Here is a 22095-nt window from a genome sequence, read left to right as displayed (position 1 = left end):
GCCTGGATTCAAAGCCAAATCCTCTGATTCCGAACCACAAACTTTAAAATTTCTACATTTTACAGTACTGCCTTCCTCCTTGATAAAAAAAATCAGAGATTTGGATTTTGAACACACACGTACAACTTGTCGGAATATTAGATCTAGTCATCATGTTTACCACTTTTTTTTTTGGCTGCACTGCGCTGGCATGCAGGATCTTAGTTTCCCCACCAGGGATCAAACCCGCACCCCCTGCAGTGGAAGTGTGGATTCTTAACCACTGGGCCGCCAGGGAAGTCCCACCACCTTCTTTTATAATTGATTGATTGTTTGATTGATTGATTGCTACGCAGCTTACGGGCTCTTAGTTCCCCGACCAGGGATTGAACCTGGCCCCTTGGGCAGTGAAAGAGTGGAGTCCTAACCACTGGACAGCCAAGGAATTCCATACCACCTTCTTTTATATCTCAGTAGTATTCCCATCCCTAGGATCTAAGCCATAGTCATAGAGTAAGGTCCACTGCCAGTAAGGAACTGAACTTACTACTGATACCAAAGGGCCCATGGTAGTTGTTTCTTCCAGGTGACTCAATTTGAGGTGCCCCCCAAGACCTCCTTGCTGGTCTCTGGTGGAGGGCTGTTCACCTCTCTCTCATTATAATACTGGATCACCTGCTGAACCCCAGACTTCACTATAGGTTTAAGTGCAGTACTGATCATTACTCCCGTGGGCCCCCCTGACAATCCAGCCATGGCCATCAGAAGTTCATAACCCAGATCTATGACCCCGTCTTGGCCTCGTTCCTTGGCCTTGTCCGAGCAGTTCTGAACAGCATAATACAATGCTGTGCCCAGGTTGTAGAAGGTTCCCACTCCTGGCAACAGCTGGACGACATTGTGCACACTCTGCTCCCGCTCCTGCTCACAGTCCTTGATGGAGAGGGATCGTCGGGCCCTCTCTGGGTCTGGGTGCTCCCTGGCCAACAGCTGCAGAGCAGAGGCCAGGGCATCCACTGACACTCCCGTCCCTGTGCTTCTGCTTTTCTCGAGCTCTTGAAGATGTCTGATGAGGATCTGTGTCGCCTTTACACTCCCCTGGCGGTAGAGCTGAAGCTGCAGGACCCGTACATCAGCTTGACAGCCAGCATTCTCCAAGGCAATCATCAGGGGCAGGCCTACCAGGAACTTGGGGAGAAGGGCCATGTGGGTGAAGCCAGGCAGGGATTTGGGGAGCAGGGCCCGGCAAGACAATGGGGCTGAGGAAGGTAGCCAGGATCCCAAGGATGAGTGAAGGTGCACCAAGACGTTTGTCTGGTTTCCATATGAAATGGCATCCACAGCGTGCAGAAGGAAGCAGCAAAGAAGTAGCTCAGCTGGTACCATGATGAGTCTGAGACCACGCATGTCCAGAGCAGAGTGCACTGGAGACGGGAGAAACCAGAAACATACAAACCGTTTCCGTCAGGACTGTGGTCCAAAAGGAGCCCGGGACTCAGGAAGAACCTCATCTATCACCTCCAAACTTCTGTTCTTTTTAGCTACAGGACTGAGAAACAGGAAATGCAACCCAATTGTTCCCTCTTGGCCTTCTCCATCTTCAGGTCTTCCTCTGCCTGATTTCCACCCATTTAATAGGGAGCCCCAAATTACCACAAAGTCTGGTGATTAAGAAGTAAGACGGCTTTGATAGATTTGGTAGCTCCTCGATCCTGTTCTGCCTACTCCTCTGTCGGGTGAAGAAAGTAGATATTGGCTTTCCCCTATTATCAGTAAGAGATGTAATCTCTGCAAATATTTGTCCATTTGTACTGGCTTCTCAAACCTTGTCCCCTTGTCACACACTGGACCTCAATACCTAAAAACTCTGTTCTTTGGCATTTCCTGCCGGTCCCTGTCACTTTCACACTCTAGCTCATGATAGAAGCTGGGAAACCCAGAATCAGAAGAGGTTAGATGTCCTAGATTCTCTTTTCAGTTTAAAAATTAAATTAGCAAAAAAAAATTAAATTAGCAAGATTCAGTGTCTCATTGGAGATTTAGTACAAGGTAGATGAATGAGAAAAAAGTTAAAATGCTTCTACGTGTTTCTATTCTGTAGTTTTGGCCTTATTTTTAACTTCCCTTTCCAAAGATAGAAATAACGTTATGCAGCCCATAAGAATCTGCTGGACTCATCCATTGTGGATAACAATTGTTTATCCATCAGCTGTTCTCTATGCTGAGAGAGATTTAGCTCCAGTATAATCCACCCAACTTCCACTTGTTTCTTTTACTAATCCAGTCGTTCTAATGGATATAATAATGGATCACAGATTTGCGATATCATTGCTTAGCCATTTTTATTAGTTAACAATAAGTGTCTTTAAGCTTTCATCAGATTGTAAATGTTCTGAACATTTGAAGTTTCCTTGAATTATAAATGTAGTTATCAATAAAAAAATCAATCTGTCTATCTAGGTATCTATTTCTCTGTCTTTCTATCTAGCTAATGTTTTCAATAGCACACTTTTCAACATGTGGAGGGAAATATGAGGGACTGGAGAATAGAAAGAATATGATGAAGTTTCTTTGCGTGCATTCCAAAGATAAAATTATCATTTTTTAAAAGAGGAGAATAGAAAAACAAACGAACAAAGAAACAAAATGGGCATAGAGAAGTGTAAGCAACCTATCTATTTAGTTTTTAACACTTCATTAGGGCAAGTCAGTTTCAATGGTGCCTTGAAATTCATTTGGAGGATTGAAATCATATACCTCCTAGAAGCAATTCAAGATTTCAAAAGAATAATTTCTAAGTCATTTGATCTTTGTAACACTTTGTGCTCTACAACGCATCGACAAAGTTCAGGAAAAAAAGTGTTAGGAACCATTGAGTCCTGTGTTTACTTTTCATAACTTTGATGCTTTTTTATAATGACTTTGAAGAATGAGAACTTATAAAGAGAGGGTAGTAGGAAAGGGTGGAGTGGAGTTTGATAAGAGCTTGTAAGAGACTATTAGCTTAGCGAGCACAGAGTAGAAATAAGATGATTAGAAATTTTAATAACCTACAATGGAAAAGAATCTAAAAACGGCTATATGTATAAGTATAACTGAATCAGTTTGCTGTACACCTGAAACTAACAACATTGTAAATCAACTATACGTCAATAAAAATTATAAAAACAGAAAAAGAAAGTTAAAATGCTTCTCATGCTTAGACATATTACAGGTACAGTATATGGTAACTGAAAGAAAAAATGGAAAATGGAATGTGAAATAATGACTGAGAGCTACTAAGTGGAGAAAAGCAAGGCTAACACCAGTCACCTGTGTCTTTCAGCACTGGGATGAAATAAAGAGCATACACCTATCCTAAGTGGTGTCCAACATTTCTGCCTACTTACTGTGTCCCATCCTTGAAAGTAGTCCTGGGAAAGCAGGCTTGTCACCTAGGTGGCACTGAATATCTGAAGTAAAGAATCTGGACAAGTTCCTGAATCAATTTCCCCATAAAGCACTTCAGAATAACTGTGGAACATTTGATAAATTATATTGTCATCATCCATAGACACTGAGAGGCTCTTAACTTGGGGGTGTCTTCAGCTTTTTACCTAATTCTCCAACATGTTCCCAAGACTCATACCTGCAGTTCTAGGGGATGTTGATAGCAAAAGCTCTGAATTGTGTCACCAGCATCATGGGGGATGGCTTCTCAGCAAACTCAATCACCATCCAAGCTAACTGGCAGACCAGCCACCCCAGTGGGCATATTTGCCATCGTTAATACATTCCTCAGGGTGAGTAGCTGAGTTTTGGATTTATCCAAGCCTCCCTGTGGGTCCCCCAAGATCCCTCAGAATGACTTTAGCATTGCCAATGCCTTCTTCCTCATTGTGCTTTTTGCTCTCTCTCATGGATGAGGGTTTAAGTGGTGTCCTTTCCTCCCATCTTAACAAGCTGAAGCTACAGAATGTGGGCCTCAGCTGGGCCGACATCCTCCTCCTGGGCCACCTCCAGAGCTAAGTTGGATAGGTACTCAAGTAGAGGGGCTAAGGATGGGGCCGTACATAAGAGAACCTGGCAGGTCTTGGAAGCTGGGAGAGGGATCTGGTTGGAGAGCATGTTCAGAGGATGCCCAGTTTCTGTGAAAAACAGCTGGAAAGTCAGAACCCCTTCCTGGGTATTTCTTGGGAAGACAGCCAATGGGGACAGTAAGATGCAGCAAAGGAGCAGTACAGCCTGGATCATGGTGGGTCAGCAGAACAGCCCTGCTGGAAAGAAGCAGTGCTCAGATTGGGAAGTGGGGAAAGGCTTGGGATGAAGAGATACTAAGACTGGTCAGAACTAGGAAGTGTCTTGGCCCTTAGAAACTTTGGTTACCTGGGCATACCTCAGGCCCACTATTAAAGGCTATGGGAGATCCTCACTGTTTTGAGGAAGAAACAAACCAGAGGAACAAGAAAGTCCAAACATCTCCTTTGCTTGGTATCTTCATGGCTGGAATGACTGTTTTGATTTTTTTTGTTGTATCCCACTTTCTCCTTTGCCCCAGCCAGAATCACGAGGATGCCAGAATGCTGATAGTGTCCAAAACAATGACAGACATAGCATTTGCAAATATTTATTCATCTCTCTCCAGCCCAGACTTTGTCCTCCTCACCTTTGTCCTATACTGACAAATAGGCCTTTTCCTTTTTTGACCCTACTAGTCCTGCCCCATATCCCTATTGTCCTAAGCTTTTACCCTGGACCTATACATGAGATGAGGAGAAGTTCCCCTGTATCTTCTGAAAGGGAGAAGAGGTAAGGCAAAAAGGCTGATGACCATTGGCAAGAGACCCCCAAAACGTTTAATAAGTTCTTATTAAAAGTACACATTGGGTGAAAGTCCAGGGAAACTGAAAATATTGGTAAGTTAAATGAAATCGGTACAACTTCTACTTCTCACTTTTCTAATTCCAATGCAAAACACAAATAAAATGTGTTCATCAGCTGGGTGGTAACTCTTTCCATATTTAACCAAAACTCCAAACATTGGGCTTCATCTAGGGTTTAGCATAACTGCAGTCCAAAAATTAGGGGAAGAAGGTATCTGATGTCTTCTGAAACTGGTACAGGTTCCTACATATTGTTATGGTAAAAAGTTTCTTTGGTGCTGTCACTCATTTCTTTTTTAAAAATAATTTATTTATTTATTTTTGGCTGCGTTGGGTCCTCGTTGCTGCACGCGGGCTTTCTTTTAGTTGCGGCGAGCGGGGGCTACTCTTTGTTGCGGTACGAGGGCTTCTCATTGCGGTGGCTTCTCTTGTTGAGGAGCACGGGCTCTAGGTGCACGGGCTTCAGTAGTTGTGGTGCATGGGCTCAGTAGTTGCTGTCACTCATTTCTGACAGACAACCAAAAGGAACAGGCCAGAGGGAGGGGTCCAGAGTCCTTCCCTCTATTTCACTTCCCTCAGTTCCCAGCAGCGGTCCCTGACAACTAACAGCAGACAGAAGAAAGAAGAGGGGTAGGTCTGTAAGGATGCACTACCAAAATTGTAGGAAGCAAGAACTAGGTGCAAAGTGGTCCAACACTACCTGAAGTTACTGGTTGCTAAATCCCTAGGGAACCCTACCTAGGACTATACCATTTCTGTGGAGTAACATAACAAAGGATAAAATATTTAACCCTTTTTTCCTAAGATCTATCAAAAAGCAAGAATATCTACTCATCACTTTTTCAGCATTGTACTGGAAGTCCTAAGTAGTGTAATGAGGAAATAATAAAAAATTAATCGCATAAAAAATAGAAAGGAAAGTAGAACGGTATTTATTTAGAAACATGATTGTTTATGTAGAAAATCCTAATTTTTTGAGGAACTTCCATACTGTTTTTTACAGTGGCTGCACCAGTTTACATTCCCACCAAGGAAACTAATATAATATGTCAATTACATCTCGATAAAAAGAATAAATGAAAGTGGGGATATTACTATTTGTTTTACGGAAACAAAAAGGATTTTGAGAGTACTATGAATAGGGGTATGACAATAAATTGGATAATCTAGATGAAATAGACAAATTCTTAGAAACATACAACCTACCAAGACTGAATCATGAAGTAATAGAAAATGTGAATAGACCTATAATTAGTAAGGAGATTGAGTCAGTAATCAAAAATTTCCCAATAAAGAAAAGCCCTGGACAAAACAGTCTTATTGGTGAATTCTACCAAACATTTTTGGGGTCTTTTAGTTTAGTTTTTATTTTTTATATTCTTTTTTTTCCTACCAAACATTTGAAGAAGAATTAATACCAGTCCTTCTCAGACTCTTCTAAAATATCAAAGAGGAGGGAACATGTCTAACTAATTCTACGAGACCAGCATTACCCTGATATCAAAGCTAGACAATGACCCTACAAGGAAAGAAAACTACAGACCTATACCTCATGAGAATATTAATGCAAAATACTAGCAAATTGAATTTGGTAGCATATTAAAAGGATTATACACCATGGCAAAGTGGGATTTATTTCTAGAATGTAAGAGTGGTTCAATATATGAAAATCAATCAGTGTAATTCACCACATTAACAGAATGAAAGAGAAAAATCGCATGATCATCTCAATTGATATAGAAAAGCATTTTACATCAATAAAATAGAAATAGGAAGAAACTATCTTAATAGTAAAGGTCATAAATGAAAAACCCACAGCTAACATCATATTCAATGGTAAAAGACTGAAAGCTTTTCCTCTAAGATCAGGAACAAGACAAAGATGTTTGCTTTCAACACTTTTATTCAACATAGTGTTGAGCAATTAGGCAAGAAAAAGAAAAAAAGACACCCAAATTGGAAAGGAGAAAGCAAAATTATCTCTGTTTGCAGAAGACGTGATAATATATGTAGAAAACCCTAAATATTCACAACACACACACACACACACCTGCTAGAATTAATAAGCAAGTTAAGCAAAGTTGCAGGATAAAAAATCAACACCCCAAATTAGCTGCATGTCTATACAGTAACAGTGGAAAATATGAAAAAAGAAATAAAGAAAACAATTTTTTTTACAACAGCATCAAAAAGCATAAAATACTTAGGAATAAACTTAACCAAGGTGGCAAAAGACTTATACGTTGAAAACTACAAAACATTGCTGAAAGAAATTAAAGAAGGCATAAATAAATGGAAAGACATCACACCCATAGATTGGAAGACTTAACATTGTTAAGATGTCAATACTATCCAAAGAGACTAACAAATCTAATGCAATCTCTCCTAAAATCCCAGTAATGTTTTTTGCAAAAACAGAAAATCCATCCTAAAATTCACATGAAATTTCAAGAGACAGTGAATAACTGAAACAATCTTGAAAAAGAAAACAAACTTGGAGGACTTGCTTCCTGATTTGAAAATATATTACAAAGCTACATCACTACAAAGATGAAAACAACTTTGATGATCAAAAAGAAGTCAATAAAATAAGACTGAAGTGGTTCCTGAAAAAAAAAAAAAAGCTACAGTAATCATAACAGTGTGGTACTACACATAATGACAAGTACCTCACAGGAGTCATTCTGCAAGGCCAGTCAAAGCCACACTTGCAGGCTTTTGTAAGCAGCTGAGCTGCAGTGAGAGAATAATTCCTCTTCTTAAAAATGAAGATACTGGGACTACCTTGGTGACACAGTGGTTAAGAATCCGCCTGCCAATGCAGGGGACACGGGTTGGAGCCCTGGTCCGGGAAGATCCCACATGCCGCGGAGCAACTAAGCCCGTGCGCCACAACTACTGAGCCTGCGCTCTGGAGCCCGCGAGCCCCAAGTACTGAAGCCCGCACACCTAGAGCCCGTGCTCCGCAGCCAGAGAAGCCACCGCAATGAGAAGCCTGTGCACCACAATGAAGAGTAGCCCCTGCTCACTGCAACTAGAGAAGGCCCGCGCGCAGCAACGAAGACCCAAATACAGCCCAAAATAAATAAATAAATAAATAATTTTTTTAAAAAAATGAAGATACAAACGAGGACACACAACTAAAGAAGACTTGCCTCCCGAGAGAATATGCTTCAGCAAATGAAAGCATTTCCTGAAAATAATTCTAGTTTAGCCCTAACAGATAAGTGGATGAGAGACTTTGCTTAACATTGCTTAACATATTGGGAACTTATAAAAATCAACGAGAAAAACAAAACATAGTTTCAATTTAAAAAATAAACTGAGAAAGGCTTCCCTGGTGGCGCAGTGGTTGAGAGTCCGCCTGCCAATGCAGGGGACGCGGGTTCGTGCCCCGGTCCGGGAAGATCCCACATGCCGCGGAGCGGCTGGGCCCATGAGCCATGGCCGCTGAGCCTGCGCGTCCGGAGCGAGCTAAAACAGTTTCTTAGAAGAAAACATAGGAAAAAAATCCTCATGACATTGCATTTGGCAGTGATTTATTGCATATGACACTAAAAGCACAGGCAACAAAAGAAAATAAATTGGACTTCATTAAAAACTTTAAATTAATTAACTTTTAAAACTTTTGTGCATCAAAGGACACTAACAACAGAGTGAAAAAGTAACCCACAGAATGGGAGAAAATCTTTGCATATCATATAGCTGATGGGGTTAATATCCAGACTATATAAAGAATTCCTACAACTTAACAACAAACAAACAATTCAATTTAAAAGTGGGCAAAGGGGAATTCCTTGGCTGTCCAGTGGTGAGGACTTGGCGCTCTCACTGTGATTGCTAACCACAGTGGGCCCTGGGTTGGACCCCTGGTCGGGGAACTAAGATCCCACAAGCCTCGCGGCACAGCCCACTCCCCCGCCCCCCCAAAAAGGGCAAGGGACTTGAATAGACGTTTTTCCAAAGAAGACGTACAAATGGCCAGTTAGCACATGAAAAGATGCCCAATATTATTAATCATTAGGGAAATGCTAATCAAAATCAGAATGAAAGACCATTTCACACAACCTAAATGTCCCTCACAAATAGGTGAACAAAATGTGATATACACATACAATGGAACATTATTCAGCCTTAAAAAGGAAGGAAATTTGAACACATGCTATAACATGAATGAACCTTAAGGACATTATAGTAAATGAAATCAGCCAGACACAGAAGGACAAATATTATATGATTCCACTTACATGAAGTACTTAGAATAGTCAAATTCAGAGACAGAAAGTAGAATAATGGTTATTAGGGGCTGAGGACAGGGAGGAATGGGGAGTTAGTGTTAATGAGTACAGAATTTCAGTTTGGGAAGATGATGAAAATGTTCTGGAGATTGATATGTTAACAAAGTGAATGGATATTAACAACAGTGTGAATGTACTTAATGTCACTAAACATACACTTAGAATTGGTTAAAATGGTAAATTTTATGTTATGTATGTTTTACCACAATAAAAAAGCATTAATCATAAAATTAAAGATCAATAAATTGGACTTCAAAATGAAAACTTCTGCTGTTAAGAAAATGAAGAGACAAGGCATGGTCTGGGGAAAATGCTTGCAAATATATATCTGACAAAGAATATCTATCACATATGATACATGTGTGAAATTTATGTCAGTGATAAACAGTTGGCATCAGTATCCATGGATGCAGAACCTGTATGGAAGGTCGACTGTACTATGACATTTTATATAAGGGACCTAAGCATCCACAGATTTGGTATGAGGGGAGGGTTCTGGAGGCAATTCCCCTCAGATACCGAGGGAGGACTGCATGGCACTATAATTTACATCAGTGGTATGATACATGCAATATGCATATAGACACACAATATTAAATAAGCAAACAATTCCATTTTATAAGTGGACAAAAGACTTGAACAGATACTTCACAAAAGAAAACAGTGGCCAATAAACATATCAAAAGATGTACAATATCATGTCATCAAAGGAATGTAAATTAATACCACCAGGAGATACCCACTAGGATGGCTAAAATTAGAAAGACAGATAATATCAAGTGTTGATGAGAATCAAGTAGAACTTTCATACATTGGTACAATCACTTTGGAAAACTGGCAGTTATATGTGTATATATATATATACACACATACACATATATATGTATATATGGTTAAATATATACCCATCCTATTGCCTAGCAATTTTTCTTCTAAATATTTACCAAAGAGAAATAACACATGTCCCATAAAAGAAAAGAATGTTCATAGCATATTTATCCATAATAGCCCCAAACTGGAAACTACTCAAATATCCACTAACAGGTGCACGAATTTTAAGAAAACTGTCGTATATTCACAAACTGATATATTACTTAGCATTAAAAAGCTATAAACTACTGATACCCATGAGAACATTGATAAAGCGTAGACACGCTGAGCAGAAGAAGCCAAACTCAAAAGACATATTCTATGATTTCATGTGTGTGAAGTTACAGAGAGGCAACACAGCTACACAGAAATCAGACCAGTGTTTGCATGCGTGGAGGGAGTCATAGGAGACGAGGAGGGCAGGGAAGTGAGATTGACTGGGAACTTTCTAAAGTGTAGGACATGTTCTGTATCTTGATTGGCCTGGTGATGTATCTATGTATCTATTTATGTATCTATCTCTGTGAGTTCCTGTTTTTTTGTGTGTCAAAGCACATTGAACTGCTGTTTAAAATCTGCCTGTTTTATTATAGGTTAATTATACCTCAGCCAAAAAATTATTAACAAAAGTGATCTCTGAGTGATCAAATTTGGGGGGCTTTTTCTTTTAAATTGTTCAGATTTTTTGCAATATGGATATATTACATTTACTACCAGAAAATAAAACCAATTCTTTCATTTTAAAGAAGATATTAAAAAAAAGAGAAGATATTAATGGATCAACCAGCAACAAAAATGTGTATAGCCTTTGACCCACAAATTCCACTTCTGGGAAATTATTTCCGGAAAATAAGAATGAATCCAGGATGGGGGGATGGGTAAATTAGGTTAAGGGGATTAAGAGGTACAAACTTCCAGTCATAAAACAAATGTCACAGGCTTCAAGTTAGTATGAAGAGTAAAGTCCAATTTTTGCTTAAAAATATATGTGCAGGGACTTCCCTGGTGGTTCAGTGGTAAAGAATCCGCCTTCCAAGGCAGGGGACGCGGGTTCGATCCTTGGTCAGGGAACTAAGATCCCACATGCCGCGGGGCAACTAGGCCCTGGAACCACAGCTACTGAGCCTGCAAGCCTCAACTAGAGAGAGGAAACCCGCACGCCACAACTAGAGAGAAGCCCGAGTGCCACAACAAAACAGATCCTGCACGCCACAACGAAGACCCGACACAGCCAAAAATATAAATACATAAATAAATAAATATTTTTTTAAATGTATGTGCATATTACAGTTATAGAAAAATTCTATAAGGATAGTTGGACACCCAAATATTAATAAACTAGCCCTATGATGTGGGTCTATAGGTAATTTCTCTTTACTTTTTTACATTATGTTCACTGCAAACAAAAGTAAAAAAATACTTTACTCATACAAGATTAAAAAGGAAGAAATCAGACTGTCAGATTGTGGGTTAGGGAATTCCCTGGTTGTCCAGTGGTTAGGACTCTGGGCTTTCACTGCCAAAGGCACGGGTTCAATCCCTGCTTGGGGAACTAAGATCCTGCAAGCCTCATGGCACTGTCAAATAAATAAATAAATAAATATTTTAAAAAGATTTTGGGTTAAACCATCACTCCCACTGAACAAAAGGCTGGGGAGTGAGAATGAGGCTGCAGAAAGGCCACGGAGTCAGGCAGGAGAGATGAAATCATTATGAGGAGGGGAGAAACATGAGACCAATACCCCCTGATGGCTATAGGGTAGTGGATCTCAAAGTGTGGTCCCAAGACCATCACCAGCCTCAGCGTTACCTGGGAACTTAGAAATGTAAATTCTTAGGCCCCATCCCTGACCTGCTAAATCAGATACTCAGAATAAGCTGAGAAATCTGTGTGAGTTTTTTGTTTTGTTTTGTTTTTTTCCACACCACGCAGGCTTTTGGGATCTTAGTTCCCCTGACCAGGGATCGAACCTAGGCCCTTGGCAATGAAAGCATGGAGTCCTAACCACTGGACCGCCAGGGAATTCTCCAGAAATCTGTTTTAACAAGCTCTACATGTGATTCTGATGTACGGTCAAATTTGACCACAGCTATTGTACCATTGTACCATTAAAGGTTAGGAAGCACAGGTGGCAGTGTGGGGTAAGAGTAGGGCGGGAGGTGCTTCTAGCCACTTCTCCAGCTGCCCCAAATACATTTGTTAATTGTGTAAATTACTGAATGGATCCTAAAGATCTAAAAGTGAGTAAGGCAGGATCCTTACCCTCTAGGAGCTCACAATTTAGGGGGAGAAGTAGGAAATATGCTGTAACACCAGAGGATTTGTGCTATAGCAGTGGAAAGAAGAGAGCTCAACTGCCAAAGTTTCTCCATAGATTCAAAGGGTAACAGGGACAACTTTTCAAAAGGAGTGACAATTGAGCTGAGTCTTGAAGGCAGAGGTTTATCCGGAGGACAGGTGAGGTATGTGTGTGTGTGGCTGGAGCCTTCTAGTAGAGGGACGGACATGACCAACCATCGAGAGAAAAAGCCTGCTTTTGGAGTATGGAAAATAGTCCAAGATGAAGATGACTTCAATGTAAAGTAGGTATGTGGGTGGCATGGACCTAAGGCTGCCAAGGTTGGACAAAGACCAGACACACTCAGAGGCTCTGGACTCCGTCTTGAAAGTAGTGGGGAACCATCAGGTTTTCTGGACAGGGGAGTGATAGAATCAAACCTATGTTTTAGAAAGATAACTCAAGAGGCAATGTGGAAGGTGGACTTAGGAGGAGGGGAGATTAGAGTGAGGAGGACTAGCAGGACGGCTGCTGCAGGAATCTCAGTCGGAGATGACAAATTGCAATGAGTAGGAAGAGATCTAGAGTAGTCAAAGTTATAGAAACAGAAAGTAGAAGGATGGTTGCTGGGGGCTGAGGGGAGGGGGAAATGGGGAGTCATTTAATGGGTAGATTTTCAGTTTTTCAAGGTGAGAAAGTTCTGGAGATGGGTTGCACAACAACGTGAAGGTAGTTAACACTATTGAACTGTACACTTAGAAATGGTTAAGAAGGTATATTTTATGCTATGTGTTTTTTACCACAATTTTTAAAAAGCTAAACTGGGACTTCCCTGGCGGTCCAGTGGTTAGGACTCAGTGCTTTCACTGCCGTGGGCCTGGATTTGATTCCTTCCTGGTCGGGAAACTAAGATCTCACAAGCCGCCCAGAGCAGCCAAAAAAAAAAAAAAAAACTAAGAAAAGAATGAAGAAGAAAAAATTTTCAGATTGAGTAGACTCACAGGATACCAGAAAATAGGTGAAAAAAACCCCATACTTCATGTATTAGTGTGCCAGGGCCGCCATAACAAAATACCGTAGACTGGGTGATTTAAACAAAAGGAATTTATTTCTCATGGTCTGGAGGCTACAAGTCCAAGGTCAAGGTGTTGGCAGGTTTGGTTAGTCCTGAGACATCTCTCCTTGGCTTGCAGATGGCTGCCGTCTTGCTGTTCCCACACATAGCCTTTCCTCTGTGTTTATGCATTTCTGGTGTCTTTTCCACTTCTTATGGCACCAGTCCCCTTGGATTAGAATCCCACTCTTTTTTTCTTGTTGTTGTTTAAATTTTATTATTTATTTATTTTTGGCTGCGTTGGGTCTTCGTTGCTGTGTGCGGGCTTCTTCTAGCTGCGGTGAGGGGAGAGCTACTCTTTGTTTTGGTGCACAGGCTTCTCATTGCAGTGACTTCTTTTGTTGCGGAGTGTGGGCTCCAGGCACGCGGGCTCAGTAGTTGTGGCACAGGGGCTTAGTTGCTCCACGGCATGTGGGATATTCCTGGATCAGTGCTTGAACCCTTATCCCCTGCATTGGCAGGTGGATTCTTAACCACTGCGCCACCAGGGAAGTCCCTAGAATCTTACTCTTATGATATCATTTAACCTTAACTACCTCCTTAAAGGCCCTCTCCCCACATATAGTCACGTTGTGGATTAGGGCTTCAACTAATGAATTCTGAGGGGGGACACAATTCAGTCCATAACAGCTAGAGACATTATCATGTAATACCAACAATAAAAACTATGAATAATAATTTAAAACTTGGAAAGAAAAGTCAGTTTCTCAGTTGTACCACCCACATTTCAAGCACCCAGTAGACACACAGGGCTCGTGTCCACCATATTGGACAGCACAGATATAGAACATTTCCATCATCTCTCAAATTTCTGTTGGATTGCAGTAGTCTGGAAATTGTGGGAGAAGTCATAAAACCCCTAAGATTGTAATTGACTCTATTTTAATACACCCCCAGGTCCCTCTTCCCTACCTTAATCAGAGGGATCATCCTCATTCCAACCACCTGGAATTTCAACAAGGACTGGTAAGACTTGTCACCTCTGATTTTCAGTACGTGAATTAGCACATCTGTGAAAGACCTGCTGGCCTGGGCAGCATTCTTGCTCCTGGGGCCATCTGATCTTTGGGAAATCTCAATTTATTGCAGTACCCAGAGCCTAACAGAATAAAGCAAGCATGTATATGATTTAAGGAGTCATATGATTTTATGATGAAGGGAAAAAGCCTGTTTTGTTTTGTTTTGTTTTTGAGGGAAGAGGATTCTCTTCACTACCATGAATAATGACAGACTGACATAATCATAGTTGAATATTCTATTCCATATCTGAAGTTTAGGATAAGGGAGTTGGTGATAACTTTAAATTCAGTTTAATTCCTTCTGTGAATAATCTCTTTATTTATATAAAGCAGAAGATTCCTACGAAAAGTATCTAAGTCATGGCCCTTGAATAAGGCCCGAAATGAGTAGGAGCTGACTTTACTTCAGGAGTCTTGTCTTCCGAGGCCATGGTTGTTGTTTGTCCCCCTGGGTGATTCACATCTGTGGTGCCTTCCAAGCCCTCCTCCCTAGTCTCTGACAGAGGGGTATTTGCCTCTTTTTCATGGTAATAATGGTTCAGCTGCTGAACCCCAGATTTTGCTGCAGATTTAAGCACAGAACTCACCAGTAGCCCCTGGGTCCCCTGATAACCTGGGCATGATCACCCGAAGGCTGGAGCCTAGGTCTATGGCCTCATCTCAGCCTCACTCCTTGGGTCTATTGTAGTTCTGAGCAGCAGAGTACAAAGCTATGCCTGACTTCGTAGTAGATTCCCAGTCCTGGCAACAGCTGGACCACGTTGTACATATGCTGCTCTTGCTCATACTAACATTGTAGAGAAGGCACATCTTTATCTCCCTGGATCAGGCTGAACCCTGCCTAAGAGCTGTGGAACAGAGACCAGGGCACTCCCTGGGAGGCCCCTCCCTGTGCTGCTGTCCATGTGGCAGCATGGCAGCATGTATTTGATTGAAGAAAACCTGCATGGCTTTCACATCCTCCAGGCTATAAAGATGAAGCTGCAGGGTCTAGGAATCAGTCTCATGATCAGTCTGCTCCAGGGACATCCTTGGTGGAGTACAAAGTGGGTGAGGCCAGCCAGGGACTTTGGGAACAGAGTCTGGCAGAACCAAGAGCCTGCTGTGGGTGGCTGGATCCCCAGAGATGAGGAAAAAGGCACCAGGGTCTTTTTCTGGGCGCCACATGAAGTGACAACCACAGGGTACAGCAGGAGGCACTAAAGGAGCAGGTCATGGTGGGTCGTGGTGATGTCTAGCTGGATCTGACTATACTAGAGTGGAAGACAACACACAAACTGTTTCCTTTGGGCTGTGGTCTGAAGGAACCCAGAGCTCAGTTAGAGGACATCTCACCCATCAACTCCCAGCCTCTCTTGCTTTTAAGTTTGGGGCCAGGGAATGGGACTCAATTGCTCTTCTTGGTCTCCCTATCCAGATCACCAGGGACTTCCTCTGCTTTATGTGGGCCCCATTCCATGCAGGTATGGGGCCCCAAATTACCACACAATCCAGTCAGTGAGAAGTGAAACTGCTCTGGTAGATCTAGACCCACTCTGCCCAGTTCTCTGTCCCATAAGGAGGAAAGATGGTTGCTTTCCCCAATGATCAGCAAGGGATATGACCTCTATAATTATTTGCCCATTTGTACTGACTGCTCAAACCTTGTCCCCCTGTTACACATTCAGCCTGAAAATACATTGGCACTTCCTACATGTCCGTGCCACATTTCATCTCCAGCTCACAAAAGAAGCCGTGGAGGGAATTTCCTGGTGGTCCAGTGGTTAAGACTCGGCACTTTCAATGCTGTGGGCCTGGGTTTGATCCCTGGTCAGGGAACTAAGATCCCATTTTGCACAGTGCCCCACCCCCCACCCCCAAAAATGCCACGGAGACCTGCCGTTAAGAGAGATCAAATAACAGTGATTCTGATATAGAAGCAACATTTAATTTCTCTTTTCAGTTTAAAAATTAACACAAGCAAGCTATAGCATCCAGTTGGGGAATTAGAAAGTAAAAGGTAGATGAACGGGAAAGATTACAATATCCTTCATGTCTAGTACATAATATAACCACAGTATCTTTCAACTGAAATAAAGAGAAATTGGGAGAAAAAAATAGGGGCTAGGACCTATTAAGAGAGGGGGCAAAGATGACTCTGGTCACATGTCTTTCAGCACTGGGATCAAATGAATAGCACACTTCTGCCCTAAGCTGTCTCAACATTTCTAACTACCTGTTGTGCACAGTCCTTGTACACAGTCCTATCAAAGACATTTGAGACAGGAGATAGGATTCCTCGGAGGCCTTCCCTATCCAAAAACTGTCTGGAAATGTTTCTGTATTAGTCCCAGTATAAGGCGCATCAGAATGGTTGTGGAATGCTTGACAAAGTATATCTGATCTTCCATAGGCATTGTGAAATCTTTAATCTCAGGGTTTTCCATCAGCCGTTTGCCTACTCCTTCCAAATGCTCCCAAGATTTATCTGTGCACTTCTGGGTGACACTAATGGCAGAAATCTTTAACTCTGTTACCAGCTCAGTGGAAGGGAGCATCTCAGCAAATTCAACTATCAGTTGCGCTGTCTCATAGAGCACCCACTTATGTTCCTGCCTACATGCCTCAGGAAGGGTAACTGAGTGCTGCACCCACCTAAGCTCCCCTAAGGATCCCCCCAGATCCTTCAGAATGACCTTAGCATTACCAATCCCTTCTTCCTTATTGTGCTTTTTGCTCTCATGGATGAGGGTTTCAGTGGTATCCTTTCCTCCCATCTTAACAAGCTGAAGCTGCAGAATGTGGGCCTTGGTTGTGCAACCAACCTCCTCCAGGGCCGCCTCCAGAGCTAAGTTGGATAGGTACTCAGAGAGAGGGGCTAAGGAGGGGACTGTGTGCAAGAGATCCTGGCAAGTATGGGGATCTGGGAGAGGGATCTGGTTGGAGAGCAGATGAAACTGGAGGATGCCCAGTTTCTGTGAAAGATGGCTGGAAGTTCAGGGCCCCTTCCTGGGCATTTCTTGGAAAGGCAGCCCCTTGGGACAGCAAGACACAGCAAAGGAGCAGCACAGCCTGGATCATGGTGGGTCAGCAGAACAGCCCTTCTGGAAAGAAGCAATGCTGAGATTGGGAAGTGGGGAAAGGTTTGGGACGAAGAGACACCAGGACTGGTCAGAGCTTGGAAGTGTCCTAGCCCTTGGAAATCTCAATCACGCTGGACATCAAACCTTATAGGCTGTGGGAGATACTCACCTGCTCCTGGTAAAAAAAAGAAACCAGAGGAATGAGATGGTCTGAACATGTCCTTTGCCTCTGTGCTTCTCTGATCTGAATGACTGCTTTCTAGATCTGACCTTCTCTTTACCTGAGACAAAACAGTTGACCCCTCTGAAAACAGTGAAGGACATAACATTCACAAATATTTATCTGCCTCTTCTTAGTTCAGGCTTTGCCCTTACCTTTGCCCCCATGCTGAAATCAGGTTTCTCCCTTTTCCTGCCCCATATCCCTCTCATCCTGACGATTTCTCTAGACCTAAACTTCAATGAGAAAAAACTCCTCTGGGTCTTCTGGGGAAGTGGGAGGTGAAAGGCAGGGATACCAGTGATTTCTGGGTAGGAGACCCCAAAATAGTTATTTAAAAATTTTTATTATTACTATTATTTTTTTTTTGCGGTACACGGGCCTCTCAGTGTTGTGGCCTCTCCCATTGCGGAGCACAGGCTCTGGACGTGCAGGCTCAGCGGCCATGGCCCACGGGCCCAGCCACTCCGCGGCATGAGGGATCTTCCCGGACCGGGGCACAAACCCGTGTCCCCTGCATCGGCAGGTGACTCTCAACCACTGCGCCACCAGGGAAGCCCATAAAAATTTTTATTATTTTTTAATTGAAGTACAGTTGATTTAAAATTTACAATGTTGTGTTAGTTTCAGGTGTACAGCAAAGTGATTCATATATATATATATATTCTTTTTCAGATTCTTTTTCATTATAGGTTATTACAAGATATTGAATATAGTTCCCTGTGCTATATAGTAGGTCCTTCTTGTTCATCTAGTTTACCTATAGCAGTGTGTATCTGTTAATCCCAAACTCCTAATTTATCCCTCCCCCCCACCCGGTTTCCCCTTTGGTAACTGTAACTTTGCCCAAAATATTTTATTTATTTATTTATTTGGCTGTGCCAGGTCTTTGTTGTGGCACGTGGAGTCTTTAGTTGTGGCATGCAGGATCTTTTAGTTGTGCGTGCACGAGGGATCTAGTTACCTGACCAGGGATCAAACCCAGGTCCCCTGCATTGGGAGCACAGAGCCTTAACCACTGGACCACCAGGGAAGTTGCCTAAAATAGTTCTTATTCAATGGATTTAATAGGTAGAGGAATAGGACAATAGAATCCACCAGAAGTCAGACCAGATAAGAGCAACTTTTCAGTGTTTACATTAATTCCAGTGCAATTCCCTAATTAAATGCATCCATTACCTTGATAGTACCCCTTTCTAAGCCTACATCAAAACTATAGGAATAGGGCTTCATTTCTCATACAGGGGTCTAGGTGAGAAACTGTAGTCTGAACAGTAAGGAACAATGGCATATGGTGCCTCCTAAAACTGGTACAAAAGTCCACACATCATTGTGGCATAAAGGTTTCTCTCTGGTGCCATAACCCACCTTGGAACACAACCAAAGGGAACAGGTCAATGAAGGGGTCTTGGGTCCCTCCTCCTATCTTATTCTCTCCTCCCAGTCCCAGGATGGCTCCCTAATAAGCAAGAAGAAATCAGTCCCTAGAATAAGAGAAGTTAAGTCTTCAGATAGCTACAGGGACACTTTACTAAAACTGGGAGAACTAGATGTAGAGGTATCCAACACTACTGCCTGAAATTCTTGGACCCTAAGTCCACAGGGAACCTCAAGACTCTACTGCTTCCGGACAGCTTAGAGAAGTTTTTGGGTCCTGCCAGATTCTCCCATTTCTGACTTGAGTTCACCATCCATAACTGGACCTCCAGTTCTACAATCAGTGTCATCCTCATCCTCAATATGAAAATTACTTTTCCTTGAAATTCCTTGAATTTCCAACTCTGGTGCCTTGGGAATGACAGGAAAGAGAGATTGTGTAAATATGTAGGGGGATGGAAAGTGGTGGTGAGCTTGTCTCCAGGACTGAGGAATGACAGAGGGATGAAGACAAAGCCAGGTCCCCCCAATCAGACTTCCTACCTTTGCTCCTGTCCTCATCTTCTACCTGTTCATCAATTCCCATTAGCTGTCACTTCTTGGATGATGGGTTAATAGTTCATTTTTGGGAATTCTCTGGCAGTCCAGTGGTTAGGACTCCATGCTTCCACTGCACGGGGCACGGGTTTGATCCCTGGTTGGGGAACGAAGATCCCACAAGCCACGCAGCACAGCCAAAACAAATAAATAAATTAAATTAAATGGCTCAAGAAGCAGAGTCCAAAAAAAAAAAGTTTATTTTTTAGAGTAGTTTTAGGTTTATAGAAAAATTGAGCAGAAAGTACAGAGTTCCCAAATATTCCCTCTCCCCCAACCCCTCAGTTTCCCCTATTTTTAACATCTTCCACTGGTATGGTACCTTAGTTACACTTGATTGTTATATTATTTAAATGTTACGTATTATTATTACCTAGGTCTACAGTTTACATTAGGGTTCAGCTCTTTGCATTGCACAGTTCTATGGGTTTTACCAAATGTATAACGTCATATATCTACATTTACAGTATCATACAGAATACTTTCACTGCCCTAAAAATCTTGGGTGTTGTTTTTAGTTGTCAGTCCCCATCAGCCTGGTTTCCCACTGAGATAGGAGGCATCGAAGTAACTTCATCAGCCTCCTAGACCAGCAAGGCTGGTACATAAGTAATCAATAGCGTTCCTATTATCCCCTTGGGACCCCAGACCTGCTCTCCTTTTGCTGGCTAACAGGAGGGCCCTCAGGGGTTGTGCTCAGTACTCCTCCTCAGGCCTTGCCCTCCAGAGACTTCAGGTTCCAGCACTGGCTGAAGCTTTCCTCCTCCTCTGAATGACTCAAAGAAGCATCTAACTTTCTCGGGGTTCAGCATGCCTGGACTCCACAGAAGTTTTCCCATGGGGTCAAAGAAGTACAAAGTGGCAGCAGAGTAAAAGGACTAGCCTCTAGATTTACCAGATTGTATTAACAGCTACTCTGTGCTTAATGCTGCACTGGTGAAGATCAGTAAGCGCTGGGACCCTTATTATCATCGCTTTATTCACCTCTGTATACCTAGTCTTTGGGTAATCACATCCAATTGATACCCAGTGCCCAACACAGTGACTCCTACGTAGGAGGCACCAAATACACTGTTGTGTTAGTTGGATATATTAATGAATGTACCTGTGGGATCCAAAGGTGAATACACCGGATCCTGGCTTTCAAGTTCACAGTCTAGTGGGAAAAAGAACAAGATGAAACCCTGTAAGACTGGTGCTTTATCAGGGGAATGAACAAATCCCAGCTGTAAAAGTGATTGCTTTTGGTTTGGGGTTCAAAGAGTGACAAAGGGCTTCCCTGGTGGCACAGTAGTTAAGAATCCGCCTGCCAATGCGGGGGACACGGGTTCGTGCCCTGGTCCGGGAAGATCCCACATGCCGCGGAGCGGCTGTGCCCGTGAGCCACAACTATTGAGCGTCCGTGTCTGGAGCCTGTGCTCCCCAACGGGAGAGGCCGCGACAGTGAGAAGCCCGCACACCACGATAAAAAAAAAAAAAAAAAAAAAAAAGAGTGACATAGACTGCTTCACAAAAGAAAGCACATTCGAGCCGATTTTTGGAGGATGGCTAGGAGACTGGCAGAATCAACAGCTTGGTGGCGTGAAAAGTTCCCTCTATGAGAGAACACAGCAAAAACATCCTTCAGAAATTAAGGTAAAATCAAGATGTTCTCAGATTAACGAAAACTAAGAGAATTAGTCACCAGCAGACCTACTCTAAAAGAACGGCTAAGGGAATTTCTTTAAACAGAAAGAAAATTATTTAAAAAAAAAAAAGCTTGAAATGTCATGAAAAAAAGAGCAACAGAGTGAAAGATATGTATAATAATATACCATCTTATTCTCATGAGTTTTCTAAATCATGTTATGTGATTTAAGTAAAAATTATAACATTGCCTTATGTGGTTCTCAGCATAGAGAGAAGAAATATTTAAGATAATTACAGTATAAGTGGGGAAGGTAAAGAGACCTAAGGGAACGCAAAGTTTCTATACTTTACTCAAACTGGTAAAATGTGTCTTAGCCCTCGAAAACACCAATTACCCTGGACATAGCTTCACCTCTACCTTCAGAGGCTATGGGAGGCAAAAAAGATAAATTAGAGAAACAAGACAGTCCAAACGCATCCCTGACCTAGGGCTCTCCCTAATCTGAATGACTATTTTCTGAATCTCACCTTCACTCTACCACAGCTGGAAACACAAGAGGGCCAGGAAGCTAATGGTTTACAAGAATTGGGAAGGACATGACATTTGCAATGTTTACCCATCTCTTTCTTGCCCAGACTTCCCCTATGCCCCAGGCTGACAAACTGGCTTTTCCTCCCTTTGTGTCTCCTTCTTCCTGAGGCATACTTTTTTAAACAATTGAGGTATGGGACTTCCCTGGTGTGCCAGTGGTTAAGACTCCACGCTCCCAATGCAGGGGCTCCAGGTTC

At 42.3% G+C, this 22095-nt stretch overlaps 2 protein-coding genes across 2 annotated transcripts; both read right to left on the bottom strand.

The window, feature by feature from the left end:
• Window positions 1-442: 442 nt before the first annotated feature.
• APOF (apolipoprotein F) lies at window positions 443-1395 on the bottom strand. The gene is given in 2 exon segments (XM_032644392.1): window positions 443-576; window positions 579-1395. Coding segments are annotated over 2 exon segments (942 nt in total). The 5' UTR covers window positions 1387-1395.
• A 14991-nt stretch (window positions 1396-16386) lies between these two features.
• LOC116760018 (apolipoprotein F-like) lies at window positions 16387-19638 on the bottom strand. The gene is given in 3 exon segments (XM_032644183.1): window positions 16387-17361; window positions 17363-17764; window positions 19624-19638. Coding segments are annotated over 2 exon segments (768 nt in total). The 5' UTR covers window positions 17482-17764; window positions 19624-19638; the 3' UTR covers window positions 16387-16712.
• Window positions 19639-22095: the final 2457 nt, after the last annotated feature.

This window comes from Phocoena sinus, chromosome 10 (genome assembly GCF_008692025.1).
Source record: "Phocoena sinus isolate mPhoSin1 chromosome 10, mPhoSin1.pri, whole genome shotgun sequence".
Classification (NCBI taxonomy): Eukaryota; Metazoa; Chordata; class Mammalia; order Artiodactyla; family Phocoenidae; genus Phocoena; species Phocoena sinus.
Note: the sequence above shows the minus strand (reverse complement) of the source record. Positions and strands in the feature narration are given on the sequence as shown.